Source organism: Drosophila pseudoobscura, chromosome 2 (genome assembly GCF_009870125.1).
Source record: "Drosophila pseudoobscura strain MV-25-SWS-2005 chromosome 2, UCI_Dpse_MV25, whole genome shotgun sequence".
NCBI classification, from domain to species: domain Eukaryota; kingdom Metazoa; phylum Arthropoda; class Insecta; order Diptera; family Drosophilidae; genus Drosophila; species Drosophila pseudoobscura.
The window spans coordinates 3,836,998-3,852,078 of NC_046679.1; the positions used below are offsets into that span (position 1 = coordinate 3,836,998).

The 15,081-nt window shown below is 47.1% G+C and overlaps 4 protein-coding genes across 4 annotated transcripts; 3 read left to right on the forward strand and 1 right to left on the reverse strand.

The window, feature by feature from the left end:
- Positions 1 to 1,669: 1,669 nt before the first annotated feature.
- LOC4800634 (uncharacterized) lies at positions 1,670 to 2,951 on the forward strand. Its single transcript, XM_001357834.4, has 3 exons — positions 1,670 to 1,712; positions 1,778 to 2,170; positions 2,235 to 2,951. Exons 1-3 carry the CDS (start codon positions 1,670 to 1,672, stop codon positions 2,837 to 2,839), a joined length of 1,041 nt encoding a protein of 346 aa, XP_001357871.2. The 3' UTR covers positions 2,840 to 2,951.
- Positions 2,952 to 5,716: 2,765 nt separating this feature from the next.
- LOC6896842 (uncharacterized) lies at positions 5,717 to 6,857 on the forward strand. Its single transcript, XM_002137009.3, has 2 exons — positions 5,717 to 6,116; positions 6,184 to 6,857. The coding sequence occupies exons 1-2, from the start codon at positions 5,717 to 5,719 to the stop codon at positions 6,798 to 6,800; spliced, it is 1,017 nt and encodes a 338-aa protein (XP_002137045.3). The 3' UTR covers positions 6,801 to 6,857.
- A 354-nt stretch (positions 6,858 to 7,211) lies between these two features.
- LOC6896843 (uncharacterized) lies at positions 7,212 to 8,661 on the forward strand. The gene is made up of 3 exons (XM_002137010.4): positions 7,212 to 7,331; positions 7,396 to 7,788; positions 7,856 to 8,661. The coding sequence occupies exons 1-3, from the start codon at positions 7,271 to 7,273 to the stop codon at positions 8,644 to 8,646; spliced, it is 1,245 nt and encodes a 414-aa protein (XP_002137046.3). The 5' UTR covers positions 7,212 to 7,270; the 3' UTR covers positions 8,647 to 8,661.
- A 4,145-nt stretch (positions 8,662 to 12,806) lies between these two features.
- On the reverse strand, positions 12,807 to 15,081 carry LOC4800635 (uncharacterized). The gene is made up of 3 exons (XM_001357835.5): positions 14,547 to 15,081; positions 14,197 to 14,491; positions 12,807 to 14,147 (listed from the first exon to the last, which is right to left on the reverse strand). The coding sequence occupies exons 1-3, from the start codon at positions 15,035 to 15,037 to the stop codon at positions 12,885 to 12,887; spliced, it is 2,049 nt and encodes a 682-aa protein (XP_001357872.4). The 5' UTR covers positions 15,038 to 15,081; the 3' UTR covers positions 12,807 to 12,884.

Here is a 15,081-nt window from a genome sequence, read left to right on the forward strand (position 1 = left end):
TCAAAGTTACCCAACTTTCCATCGCTCATATGTCGCCCGGTGGCCTTATAATTGCAGTTCGAAACGGGGAACCATTTAGTACAAGTCCTAGGCCCAGGTCGTGGGCCAAGTTCCGGGGCATGGAAAACTTTTCCCATTTCGCTGATCATTTCGCGCAACATTAACATGCTTATTAATAGTTGCAACAACCCAGAGACAGACACATCAAAACACGCTTGAACACGTCTCATGTTCCTAATGGCTTTGGCCGCTGTCTAAGCCGCGTGAAATTGTCAAAGTGTTGGCCACATTTCATCCTTGCTCAACCGGAGATGGCGGGTGCGGGGCGGAGCTTAGCAATTTTATTGCTCCCCAAGCCGGGAGGGGCTCGGGCTGGTACCTTTTTTGAATAGCGCGACACATTAACTTAATAATTTAGTGAGTGTCGAGTGGGCTGTTATAAATATTTATAAGCAAAGGCAACGGCAAAGGGAATGGCAGTGGGTGTGGGATGTATTGCGGCTTGAGTGCGCCGTATCTGGCAGTCCTAGGTCTGCAGCTAAGAGCTACTCCAGCTACAGTTTGCGCAACTATTCCGGATCCCGAGTTCTGAAGCTCAATTGCGCGTAAAAGTCAAATGTCTCTGCCTCTCCTTTCGCCGTCCACACTCGCACACAGATTCCGATATCGAGAGCAGGAGCAGGATACCGGCTTCCCGACTCGCTCGCATGCAAAGTTTGCACGTTTCGCCTTTAGCCTTGAGACTTGAGCCCTAAGTCGGTGTTATATATGCGCATGTATTAGTTGTGCCGCCATTTTGTATGCCATATAAACGGGCAAACGCTTACAGTCGTTAAGGGATTTAGCAGGCAAATATAAATTTATGAAATATTCGACGAGACCACAATGGAACAACAGTGGAGCCCAGAAATATATACTTTGCGTATACGGATGTGTGGCACACTTTTTATTGCACCTTTCCCTTTCCCCCCCCATAGAAAGCCAAAAAGTCACCTCAACCGTCTGTAATCTGTAATCGACTAGGGGCAGGCAGCACAGCACACAACACGACCATCAGCAGCCGCAACATGGCCAAAATCAATGCTAAAACCAACCCAAAGCCCGAACTAATGTTATTTGAGGAGCAAACAATGATAATGAAATCATGGGGCAGAGGGCAGAGGGCAAATGCCAAATGCCAAATGAAGAGTGATTCGGTTTGGTCGGGCTGTGGCATCGGGCCAATAACTAATTTCATTTGCTCTGCAAATGCGGATACGTATACGAGTACACGGCAACAGATGCACAAAAGTTGACATTATTCCACAGGGGGAGCTACAGCTACCACTACAGCATGTTTTGGGAGCTTTTCCTCGCCCGAAATTGAATGTAATTAAACCCAAAATTGAGTTGTTAAGCAAGCTGCAGTCGGGCAGAACATGAATGAAAGTTCATTAGAGTCCATTTTTTGTGTACTCTTTATGTAAGCCTGCAATCATTTAAAGGCTAGTGGGTCGCACACGCCAGTCAGAACACCTATACGGGGAAACCATTCAAAAGCTACAACAAAAGAGCCCCATTTAGTGGGGAAACAGCTGTACAAACGCTGGGTATAGCCACAGCCTTGGCCCGAGATCGCTATAAATAGGCCCGAAGACTAAGGACTGCAGCGACGCTGAGAGTTTTGGATATGCTGAAACGTCTTCTACCATTGCTGGCCCTCTGTGCCTTGGGTAAGCGCACATATATTTACAACCCAACCTGAGTTGAACATTGATAGGGCTTCTGCCACACACAGCTCAGAGCCAGTGCCCCTTCACCAGGCCCATCGTCGAGGGAACGAATCGCATTGTCATGGTTCGTCTTCGCAATCGCCAGCTGATGCTGAAGCGGACGGCCAGCTCCGCTGTGGGAGAGTCGCTCCAGCTGTGGTGCAGCCCGAGGGATGTTCGCCCGGTGACTTGCCAGCGGGGCCAGAGGCCATCATTTGTGCCCCCATTACCAATGACATGCCAGAGGCCGCCTGTGACAGTGACAATACCGGTGACAGATCGCCGCTGCAGAGCCTCCATGTTCCGTGTGGGCTATAACATTGGCAGGGGTCAGTTCCTGGAGCTCTACCGAAGCTGCTTCGACAGGAGGGCCGTGCGAACCCTCTGGGTGGAGCATCAGGTTTATGCCAAGCCTTTCTGTGAGTAGAGAAACAAGAGAACAACCAGACTCTGATCTAACGTTGCTCAAAATGAATCCTGCAGATGCCACACGCCCTTGTGTGCGATTCAGCTCCGATGGGGTCATCTCGGGGGCGGACGAGGCCAGCTACACGGTGCGCAACATTCATGCCACCTTCCGGCGCCTCTTCGGCAACAACCAGAACTTCATACCCAACAATCGGGACGTGATCATCAACCGCGGCCACCTAGCCGCCTCCGCGGACTTCCTCTTCGGCGACCAGATGTGCGCCACCTTCAAGTACGTGAACGTGGTGCCACAGTTCCTGACCATCAACGATCGCAACTGGGAGGCCATCGAGCGCTGGGTGCGCAGCTCGGTGCGGGGAAATCAGTTCGTGAATGTTCGGACAGGTGCCAACGGCATCCTCACGCTGCCCGCTGCCAGCGGTCAGAGGCAGGTCTTCCTGAGCGGCAACCGCAATCCGGTGCCTCTCTGGATGTACAAGATCGTCCGCGACTCCAATAATCGACCCATAGTGGCTTTCCTCACCTACAACAACATCTACGCCCGACAGCGACCCGCAGCGCCGGCCTTCTGTCAGGTCGTCAATTGTCCCCTGCAATTGGGGGGCACTGCCGCAGATGGCTTCACCTTCTGTTGCAACCCAGCCACTTTTAATCCCTAACTGATGGACCATCCCAAATATTTACTGGAACTAAATGTACACTTAAAGAATCAACCATATGAAAAATATAGCGATAGAGCAACAAAAGGAGTTTTGGCTATTGCCTGAAATCTTTTTCAGAGGTATTTCTTTTTGTATGATAGACCAATGATAAACCAACTAGATTGAGATACAAATTTGGAATGAAACGAGCGGGAATGTACTTTTCTACCCGATACCCAGTAAGAAAGGATGAAGGACCGTATATTTTTCGGACTCGTTTCTACATTTTGTTGACCATCGCTTCCTGTGCATTTCATTTGATTATCCTCTTCGCTTAAATTCGAATTAAATATATGTTCTTACGACTACTGAATGCCGCAAATCAATTTTCATAAATCGTAAAAGTTCGCGTGGCAGTTCAAAAAGCAACTAAACGCTTTGGATTCATTCATGCCTCATTCAAAATTGACTCTTGCTGCCAGTTTTAATGGTCATTCGGTGGCTTCTCATAAATTGCCGACAACCAACCCCCCCCCCATTTCGCTTTTGGGCCATTTAAATTCAAGCTGCGATTGTGGGGGCGGTGGAGGCTGTGGGGGGCTGTGCGGGCTGTGGGGGAGTGTGCCACTTTTCAATGCGTGCGAGTGCAATAAAGCCCAAGCCCGTGGCGATTTTGCCTTTTGGCCGTGTTGTGGGCTGCGCCTAAAAGTAGACATTAAATAAATTATTCAGAGGGGCATGGCTGTGCTGCTTTTAAATACACACGCCTGCGAAATTGTTTTGTGCGTGTGGAACTGATGGAATACCCAAGGAAGTGAAGTCGAAGCGGAGCAAGGGGTTGGCAGTCTGGGGGGCCACTGGGAGCTCATAAAAGTGCAGAATAAATTTAGCAGCCCGGACATGAGCTGGGCTCTCATAAAATCTAACAGTTGTAATTGTGCTGTAAACACGCAACTCAATGGCATTGTAAATGGGGCCCAGCACTTGCAGCCCATCACCCATACACCCATACTTACACCCATTCACCGCCCTATCTATGAGTCTACCCCATCGGGAACCCCGTCTCCGACATCACCATCAACCGTCTGCAGTGCGGCACAATTTAATTTATGTTTCGGTTTGTGGTCGGCTTGTTGATTTCGCCGCTTTTGCCCCTTTTATTTTTATTGACCATTACATTCCCTAAACACAGAACCACACCACACCGCACCACACCACACCGCACCACATCATACGATTCGAGTCGCAAATTTTATATGGCATAATTTGGTTCGCTTCTGTGAGCATACATTAAAAGTGCCCAAATAGCGCCAAATTGCTCGTAAGTTGCGGAAATTGCGTTACGCCTCCATCAGGACAGGACCATTCTACGAGCGGAAGGCAGACAAAAGCCTAGAATACTTTGCCGCGCATTAAACATTTCACAAAATGCACATTAAAATCCATGGCCACTTAGATCCAACGACAAATACTACAATGGCCAGACAATGGCAGACATTAGAAGACAATCATTCAGTCACTGTCTGGCTCTGTTACTGTCACTGGCCCTGGCGATTCCGATGATTCTGGTTCTGATTCTGGCATAATTGTGCCATTATGTGATCTAGAAACAGGACTCGAACAGGTACATCAGAGTGAATTCGGGTTGGGTCAACCACAGCTCAAGGAGTGCCTTCCATTGAGAATTTACATGCCCATTAAGTGCAGCAGTACATCGTAAATATATGTACTCGAATAAATGTAAAGGCTGATATACAGTTGCGGTTAAGATAATAGTGAAGCTTTCGAAATGAAGAGCGCAGCAATGTGATAAAATTGAAGGACATTTCCGGTACACGAGATCTTCTAAGGTTTCATATATCTTTGAATTATGTTATCCTCCCTTACATCCTCCCACTCTCTCTGGGGAGCGATGCGAGCGCCACGAATAGAATTGAATAGAATTTATTCCTGTAATACGAAATTTTAGAATGTTCTGTAATATTTGCTCTCCGTATGATCGTAGCTAAAATTGTGTATACCAAGGAATACCAAATTAGATCGATCCAACTTGTATATTCTCTCTACAGAAGAAAGACGATAATCTTGATCGCATGTTTCATAATAAGTGGTTTGGATAATTTGTAAAGTAACCTTTTATGATGCCCGCAATTGTATCTGTTTTCCTTAGATTTTGCCATACGTGCACCACTCGGATTGGAGCTTGCAACGCACTCAACTGTGCCACAAAAAATATGCTTTCCAATGTGCATTTGCATGTGAGAGCACAGAATGCAGCGAAATAGTTTTGGCTAAATATTCGGGAAAATAAAATTTCATTTGGCTGTCGGAAAGCGGCTGTAAGAAAGCGAAACCGAAACCCTAAAAGAAGTGCACACACTTTCATGTTGACCCAGAGAGAGAGAGAGAGGAGAGAGGAGAGGCAAGGAAATGTTGCCAATGTCAGAGCCGGAAAATGGAAGTACAAATTACTGTGCATATCCGAGTGTGAAATATTTTTAGGGCCAGGCTAGGGCTAGCCGCACATCAAGTGCGGAGCACAATGGAAAATAATAAAACGCCTCTTCAGCACTTTAGGCCCGGCCTCCATGTATCCATGTATGCGGTCAGAATGTGTTGCCAAAAATAGTCTGTTCTGTTGTTTCTTCTGTTGCTTCTGGGACTGAATGTAGACACGTGCCCGCGAGCGGGGCCCGGTAACAATAAAGTAGGAACGGCCCGATAGCTCCGAGAGTCGTATAAATGCCAGTGGCAGAGCCTAGCAATCAACAATCACCATGGAAGCCCAACCGGTTCTACGATATCTGCTGGTTTGCATCGCCGTTGCACTGGGATTGGGTGAGTACCATTAAGAACTCTTAAGGGCTGTGCGATTTGACACATTGTTTCCTCGACATGATAGTCCTTCAGGCGAAGGCCGACTGCCCATTGTCGCGGGCCATGATTGAGGGCACCAATCGGATATTTGCCAACCGCGATCGCAGGGGAAATTACGCGTTGAAACGTGTCCAGAGAGTGCAAACTGGCGAGGTGCTCCACATGATCTGCCAGCCGAACGACATCGTACAGACCACCTGCCAACAGAACACCAACTTCACCAGACCGCTGCCGTTGCGTTGCAATAACCCCATGCCCGCCACTGCAACAATCGTCACCGATGCAACCTGTCGGGGCACAATGTACTCCATTGGGTACACGATCAACAACCGACGACTGGAGCTGTATCGCGCCTGCTACGATCGCACCAATGTAAGGGCCCTCTTCACGACCCACACGGTGTACGGCAAAACCTTCTGTGAGTACTCAATGATCTCTCCTAGCTCCTTCGACTTAACAGGCTAGGCTGTTCTCCCATCCCACAGTTCCAGCGCGTCCCTGCACCGATTTCAGCCGTGATAACGCCCTGAGTGCGGCGGATGCCAGGACCTTCACTGTCCGCAGTATTTACGATGCCTTCAGGCGTGTGTTCGGCAACAACCAGAGATACATTCCCAACAACCGGGATGTGGTCATCAATCGCGGACATCTGACTCCCTCGGCAGATTATCTGTACGGGGACCAGATGTGCGCCACCTTCAAGTACGTGAATGTGGTGCCGCAGTTCAAGACCATCAACGACCGCAACTGGGAGACCATCGAGCGCTGGGTGCGCAATCGCATCCGCGGAGGTGGTTCGCTGAGGATCAAGACGGGTGCTGTTGGCACTCTCATCCTGCCGAATACTGCCCGGCCCCCCGTCCCTCATCGCGCGATCCTGGGAGCTGGCACAAAGAACCCCGTGCCTGAGTGGATGTACAAGGTGGTGCGAACCTCAACCAACCGGCCTCTGGCCGTCTTCCTCACGTACAACAACATATATGCTCCACGCCGTCCCAGTGCCCCACGATTTTGCACTAGCGTCCCCTGCCCCATGGCCCTGGTCAACAATGCAGCCGCTGGCTTTACCTACTGCTGCAATGCCACCATTTTCAATATCTGATGATCAACGAAAGTTCAATGAATGAAAGCTGTCAAATTTATTCGAAAATATCCCAAATATAATATATTCCATTGAAGAAACCAAAATGATCTGTCCACTTGTATTCAAACATTTGAATAATCTTTTATTACTCCAAAATAAAATAGGTTTTGGGTCGTCATAAATGTATAAGGTCTAATTTTATTATAAACAGCTTGAGTCATAGGTGTTTGTGTCGTATACGTAATAGTTAGTACTACAGCCATGTTTGGGGATTTCCAGGGTGTTCTATTATATTTTATTTACTTAATTAATTTGTTTCATAATTGTAGGTCATAACATTTGTCTAATTAGAGATTTATTGAAACTCGCTTTAAGCTGATTGCTACTGAGCTACTGAGAAGACTGATAAGAACATGTATTGATAGAACACATTCCTCCGATCCGATCGTATAAATGCCAGAGGCAGAGCGTAGCATTCAACAATCATAATGAAAGCCTCACGGGTTGTACAATATCTGCTGGTTTGCATCGCCGTTGCACTGGGATTGGGTGAGTACCAATAAGAACTCTTAAGGACTGTTCGATTTGACACATTGTTTCCTCGACATGATAGTCCTTGAGGCGAACGCCGACTGCCCATTGACGCGGCCCATGATTGAGGGCACCAATCGGATATTTGCCAACCGTGATCTTAGCGGAAATTACGTGCCGAAGCTGATCCAGAGAGTGCAAACTGGCGAGGTGCTCCACATGATCTGCCAGCCGGACGACATCGTAGAGACCACCTGCCAGCCGGACAACAACTTCAACCCACCGCTGCCGATGAGTTGCATGAACCCCATGCCCGCCACTGCCATAAACGTCACCGATGCATTCTGTCCGACCACAATGTACTCCATTGGCTACACGATTAACAACCAACGACTGGAGCTGTATCGCGCCTGCTACGATCGCACCAATGTAAGGGCCCTCTACACGACCCACACGGTGTACGGCAAACCCTTTTGTGAGTACTCAATGATCTCTCCCAGCTCCATTGACTTAACAGGCTAGGCTGTTCTCCCATCCCACAGATCCAACGCGTCCCGACGTCGACTTTAGCCTAGATAACGTCCTGAGTCCGGCGGATGCCAGGACCTTCACTGTCCGCAGTATTTACGGTGCCTTCAGGCGTATCTTCGGCGAAAACCAGACATACATTCCCAACAACCGGGCTGTGGTCATCAATCGCGGACATTTGACTCCCTCGGCAGATTATCTGTACAAGGACCAGATGGGCGCCACCTTCAAGTACGTGAATGTGGTGCCCCAGTTCAAGACCATCAACGACGGGAACTGGGAGGCCATCGAGCGCTGGGTGCGCGGTCTTATCCGCTGCGGTGGTTCGCTGAGGATCAAGACGGGTGCAGTTGGCACTCTCATCCTGCCGGATACTTCCCGGCCCCCCGTCCCTCATTGCGCGATTCTGGGAGCTGAGACAAAGAACCCCGTGCCTGAGTGGATGTACAAGGCGGTGAGAACTTCAACCAACCAGCTGGTGGCCATCTTTCTCACGTACAACAACATATACGCGCCTGAACGTCCAAGTGCTCCAAAATTTTGCGAACCTGTGCCCTGCCCCATATTCTTGCCCAACACGGCTGTCGCTGGCTTCACATACTGCTGCAACGGTACAAATAACTTTGAATCAGATTTAATGTACGCTACCATGTACGCGCTCCTTACATACTTGCACACACATACATATGTAACCTTATTACTTATATATTGCTTACATGTATTGCATTCTCAGTCATTTCAATTCCCAGTCAAAATATTCGCCAGTCCGTCGATCGGCATGGCTCGGAGTTCACGGCCAATGTAACCTTCTAAATTAAAAATTTGAACAAGATCAAGATTTTCGCTTTTTTTGGTACGACAGGACACAGGATATATGTACATATAGTCACAATGAGACGATGGTGTATCTGTATCTCGAGCCGCCAAATAATTTCCCCCTGCCAATGTGAATGCCTGTAGGTGCCTGCAACTGTCTAGTAGCTGAGACCTGCAAGTAGGGCCACCAAAGATTTCCTCCTACTGTATCTAGATGCCTTGCCCCCTGGAACTGACTGCTGCTACCCGTTCGCTTGGCCGCTAGACCGTCTGCTGTTATCCGTCCTGCTCCTCCTACTAATAAATGTTGGGACGAATAGACGAGTGGTTTCAAGTGCGACCTTTTATTTGATTTTTTTGCTGCACCTTAGATTTAATTTTAGATAGGTTTTTATGAGTGCTGATGACAAAATGCAAGCCACATAAAGTTCATTGGATGCAGCTTGAAAAGAATGAAAAGACAAGCCCTTTGTTATTATACGTGCCCCGGCAAAGTAAACACCACAGCCGGAAAACCACTTGCCGATGCCTGATAATAACCGCAGATAAGAAAGGGTGGGAGGAGGCAGCCCACCTACTCGGCCCGGGGCAAGGACTATCTTGAACTGCATGTGCACGGCTATCAGCGATGACCTGAGAAATGGAAGAAGGGGTGCGGTGAAAGTTGCAATTTCTGAGCTGGCGCCACCCGCACGTTGACATCTGTTGGATTCTTGAAACCAAAAGGTATACGCAGTAGAATAAAAGATGCAATATGGAAAAGGCCACATACGAAACTGCCTAAATAAATATAAGTCTACTAAATCATCTCTCAAGCCATGTGGCCCCCAAAAAGGTTTCGTTCATCAGAATGTCCCATATACTATACTTTACGAGTCTGCTCGTCCTTCAGGCATAGTCATCGTATTTTTGCTCCCCAGTTCAGCTCGGGTAGGCGCTCTATTGAAAAACATCAGAAAGATAACGCATGAGGCATCAGAGCGATAAAGAAAATCCATAGAGTCTAGACAACCTCTCGAACGGTCATCAGTGGTCACTCTATGCTTAAGCTGTGAAAATGATCTACAAGCGGGACCCATTCTCATGCTATCTCTACGTCGCACACTCTTCGTCGTGCAGTGTGCGTTTGCTGGCGGAGAGGAGCTGAGAGGAGTGAAAAGCGAAAGACAGATAAATAAGAGTAGAGGAAAGAGCAAGAATGCCTGTCGTGGTTATTCTCTTTCTCTCTATATGTTTCCCACAAGGCGAGCAAAATTCAAAGAGGTCGTGTAGAGATCTCCCATTTCCCGCATGAACCAATAAATCAGACAGAAAAATTGAGAGAGCATGTGGCCGTCTCATAGGCTCTGATACCAACTCTCGCGCTTGCGCATAAAATATACTGCATATTGTATAAGAAATGTAACAAACTCCACTTTAATTATTATTAATACGTATCCCCAATGTAATTACTGTAGTTTTATAATAGGACTTTATGCAAAAAAAAAATAACCTGTGCCAGTGCCAGTGCCTTGCTTGAACCTTCGGTTCACCGAACCCACGTAAAGAAAATAATATGAAAATAAATGCACTGATTTCAGAAATTTCATGAAATGCAGGTTATCATTAGGTTCGGTCTTAAACTCAAGAAATTAAGTAATACAAAAAAGAGACATCAGAGCGATTATGAAATTCCCAAACATATATGTATGTGCGAAACACCTCGAGGCTAGACAATGTATCAAGCGGTCATCATCTCAAGCTGTGAAGATGATCTACGTGCGTCTCTCTCTCTACGTCTTAGTCTGTTTCTTTATAAGTTTTAATATAATATGTAGACATTTATTGTGTACCTGAGTCATTATCTTCGTAGTACTCGGAAGCTCTCGGGCTGATTGCGTGCTGAGCACAATCGGGCTTGTGCCACACACGATGGTTTGAGTTATCATCTCCAGCATAAGGCTCCTTAGGTTAGGTTCTTAGGTTCCTTAAAATGCAAGAGTATATTCGATTCGCGAAGCCTTTTTTCACATGTACTGCAAAGGCCTTCAAACCAGCAACCACAGATGGTTGTGCTCAATTTAGTCAAAGTTATTGACTTTGGCCTGCTCCTCTGCCACCTTCCCTTGATTTTGATACCACACCTCGGTACAACCAACCGCGGAAACTGGAAAACCATCGAGAACTAGGTACGCCGACAGCTATCTGATGGACACTTCGCTGCTGTAGGAGTCTGCACAGGTGCATTGGGGGTGCTCGAATACTCATCACGCTGGCATTCCAATGTTTCTGTTGGACAACAACCAGAATCCCATTCCCAAGTGGATATCCAAAATTGTAAGCCACAGGCGCCCGCTTCGTTTTCCTCACCTACAACAACGCACATGCAACCTCACGGCCGACTGGAAAAGCCGTGTCAAACATTTGCAGAGAATTACCATGCCGAAACTTAGGACTTAATGTACGGGAAGAAGGGGACGGTAGGGGACACCTTCTGCTGCGACGCATACGATTTTATTACTAGAAATCTCCCACGGTTAACGGTCGTTTGCTGAAGCCTGGCAGCGTGAAAGCTTTTGTTGCGAAAATCAAGTGAAGTTTGTAGCTGTGTTTGGAACATGGCTAAAAAGCTGCGAAAGCCGCCGGAGGAAAATAAAGCGTTTAATTCTTAGAATAAAGCATCTCCGACCACCACATAGGAATATTCGATACAAAAAAAGAAGCTACTGTGAGGAAATCTATGTTGTTTCTAAAGGTAATCTATATGTTTTGACTAATATATAGCTGCCATAGTATAATACCGATAGTATGATCCCAAGGCTCTCCGAATGTAGAGGAACTGTGGCAACCTTGGGGTAGGACGAACTAAATGACGCACGGTAGACGGTATTCCCCAGAACATTGTTGTGCTCTGATCTGGCACTGCAGGGAGCTAGTTAATCAGTTAATTACAATAGATGATTATTGAAGTACCCAGAGAAGGCATCTATAGGATCTGCTGATAACACAAGTTTGTTTCCCAGTCAGAGCTCAAGTGATTATCAGTTGCATGGCGGAAGATGAACTGGCAACGGAGTCTTTCCTCAGTTCTAGTCTATCTCTCTGGTCTACACTATGGACACCAAATGCGTGCTGGGTTGTCAACTGCAGTAACTGTAAAATCACTGAGGGCTATATGTCCGATGGCTAGCCAACACAAGATTCGATGTTCTGAAAGTCTGCACCGGTGCAATGGCTGTCCAATACCAGGAATGGAAACATGCAATCAATTTACCTATGGGCCCCCGACATAAATTCCTTATCAAGGTGATGTGCACAATCTTTAGCCATCGCTGAGGCATCTGCTTCGTTTTCCTCACCTACAACACCGGATGGGCCTGTGGGCCAACAACTCTTCAACGAAGGATGCACATTCTGCTGCGATCCATGGTATATTGTCCGAACTAATCATCCGAATTTAAAAGTAATTTGTTAAAATATAACAGATTTGCGGGACATAATACATTTATTTTTATTGTTTAATGGCAACGTAATTGTGATACAATTCAGATACAATACTCCAAATTAGAGGCTTTGTCTATATTTATCCGTTCCACTTGGTAAAAATGTTTTATATTTCTTCAGTACGTCGTCAGCATTCATACAGAAAACATTATACAGCTCAACAAAAACTGTAAACTTAAACAAGCATTTTTGCATCTTTTCGCAGATATAGGAGATTTTTTAACAAGGCCTTTCAATATAATTCTCGTATATGGTACAAAAAAAACTGTGAGTTGTTTATAAAACAAACATTTATCCGAAGACGACATGTAACTCAATTATATAGTCATTCGATTTGGATGACATAACTTAAGCTTAGGTAAAAAATAGTTTATAAAAAAAAGCACAAGCTAGGTTCCTTGGTAATGCTTTCAATTCAATGCTAATGCATTAATTAATCACTTATTAAATTTGCGACTTGCGTTTTGTGGGAGCACCCATTTTTGCGTTTTCAAAACTGAATCGGAAATGTTTTTCGAAATTGAAAACCGCATACCGGCCTGCCTAATTGATCATGTTAGAGATATGATATATCAAGATAGTCGATGTATATGTATGTATGTATGTTCATACATATGTCACCTTCCTGTAGTTCTAGTAGTCATAAAAATATGAGATAATATCTGATTTTCAATTAGTTAATTATTTTGTTAACGACAGGAAACAACACTTGTAGAACAATAATGTGCCTAGAAGGTATGTGGGCTACTCTTTGAGATTGCTCAGACAAATGCAGTACAATTTGTCGGTTTTGTCGTCGATGCAGGTGGCATCGTTCTCATAGGAATCGAGGCGACTTATAGACGTAACATTGACCTCCAAAGCTTCCGTAACATTATTGAAGACGACTGTGGCCCGGAAATCGGCACTGTTCTGTTTTACCTTGAACATAGTGCGATATACGGCAGTCTCGGAGACCGACATATCATCGTGGAAGTTCTGATCGAGGGGGATCAGAATTTCGGTTTCGTGTACATAAGACAGTGATAAATTGGCACAAATTGCACTGAGATTCCTGCCGCTGAGGTATTCGTTGATGCGGTCAATGACCCGAGGAGCGATGCGTAGGGGCCAGTCGCCGGAAAGCCTCTTGTAGGGCAGACAGGTGCAATAGTGCTCCGGTATGCCAGCATCTTCGCATGACCGATGCTCGTCCATGGGATAGAACACCGAGTGACATTTGGGGCAATCGTGGGACTTGGGCAGCTCCGGTTTCCGGCCATCGGTATCTCTATCTCCGCCTATCTCTATGATGTGCTTCAGAGTGTTGTGCAGATCATAGTTGGAGGTCAACCGATGCTGATTCAGTTCCAGGGCCTGGGCATATTCGGGGTAATGGGCGCGGAACCAGGGCGGCAGGTAGATGAACATTGAGGGAAGTCGCGACTCCAGAAAGCCACTTTCCAAGTACATTAAATCCCCCCAGCGTGTACCGTGATCGGAGAGAAATATCACAATGCTCTGCTCGAACACGCCATCAGCCTCAAAGTCCAGCATGTACTGCAGGACGTAGTCCTCCATTTTCGATGGCATTCGGTAGCTGTCATGGCTGAAACTGTTCGACCAGAACAGGCCCCAAATGGGTCGCTCATCCACGTACCGCCTGGCGAACTCCTTGCACAGATCGTAGGCATAACTGCTCGTTTCCCGGCGACCAATGCAATATCTCATCGAGCACTCGGCACACTTCCATGTGTCCAAATCCGACTCGACTGCCTTCTGGAGAGGCCTGACGTAGTAGTCCGTTGGCTGCTCCTTGAAGCCAGGCTTGAAATAGTTGAAGGTGTTCATCCCAGACTCGTCCTCGGCAAACGCCGTCAGGTAGCTGGCGTTCCTGAAATATTTCCAGATGAAGGGGATCTGGTCCAGACAGCCTTGGGTTTCCCAGTCACAGACATTTTCCCTGGCCGACTCGGGACTATAGCCGGCCAGAAGAGCCATCAGATTGGGAAACGTGTTGTCGCCTATCTGGAGGGCCAATTAGTTGCTGTCACGGCCATGGTCCTTAGTCACTCACCTTGTTGTATCCCTGAAGCTCGTACCATCCACTGCGCGTGAGAAAGTTGTATACTTTGGGCATGGTGCGCCTCAGATTGATTCTCGATAGACTGTCGATGCCGAACATGATGACGGACGGCTTCCGCTTCGATGGCTCTAGGAAGAGACCTGGCGGCGGGGCCTTGTACTGGACGAGCGTGTAGGCATCGCTCTGCAGGATGTGCGACGTATTGTCTATCCGATGGCAGCCCAATATCAAGCCCTGAACATGCACCGGCACCACATAGTCCTGGGAGTAGTACTTGCGATCCACGCTAAAGACAAGAATTAGGTTCCGAGACAAACCAAATATCCCTTCACGTATAGTACCTGTCGTAGCCGTCAGACGAACTACCTTTTATCTCCTGGTAATAGCAATTGTACTCAATCTCGCTCGATTTGAGCAGCAGGGAGGCAAGAGTCTCATTGATGTGCAGCACATAGCGCCGTCTGATCACATCGTAGATCGGGGTCACCAGGGCGGTGTCGTTAGAGCAGGGCTCGTACACCATAGGCTTGTAAATGGCCATTGCGTCCGCCCCAAAGGGGTCCACATACGGAATCTTGCATTTTGAGCTCTCCACAAAGTACAACGGCAATGCAGTTACATAGCTCACATCGGTCCCATCGGTCCCATCGCTTTGAAAGCCATTTGAATCATTCGCGTCTTCGGAGTCGTCTAGGATTGTTGTCACTGGTTGAAGTGCTCTAAATTTCGGTGACGGACCATCGCTCTTTTGCTGTGGCAAAAACAGTAGACAAATCGCAAAGAAACAACAGAATACGATCCATTTATATATTGGACGGAACCCGGAGCCCATGTTGCGCAGAGCAAGAATCTCGAAAGCCGACTGACTATTGTACC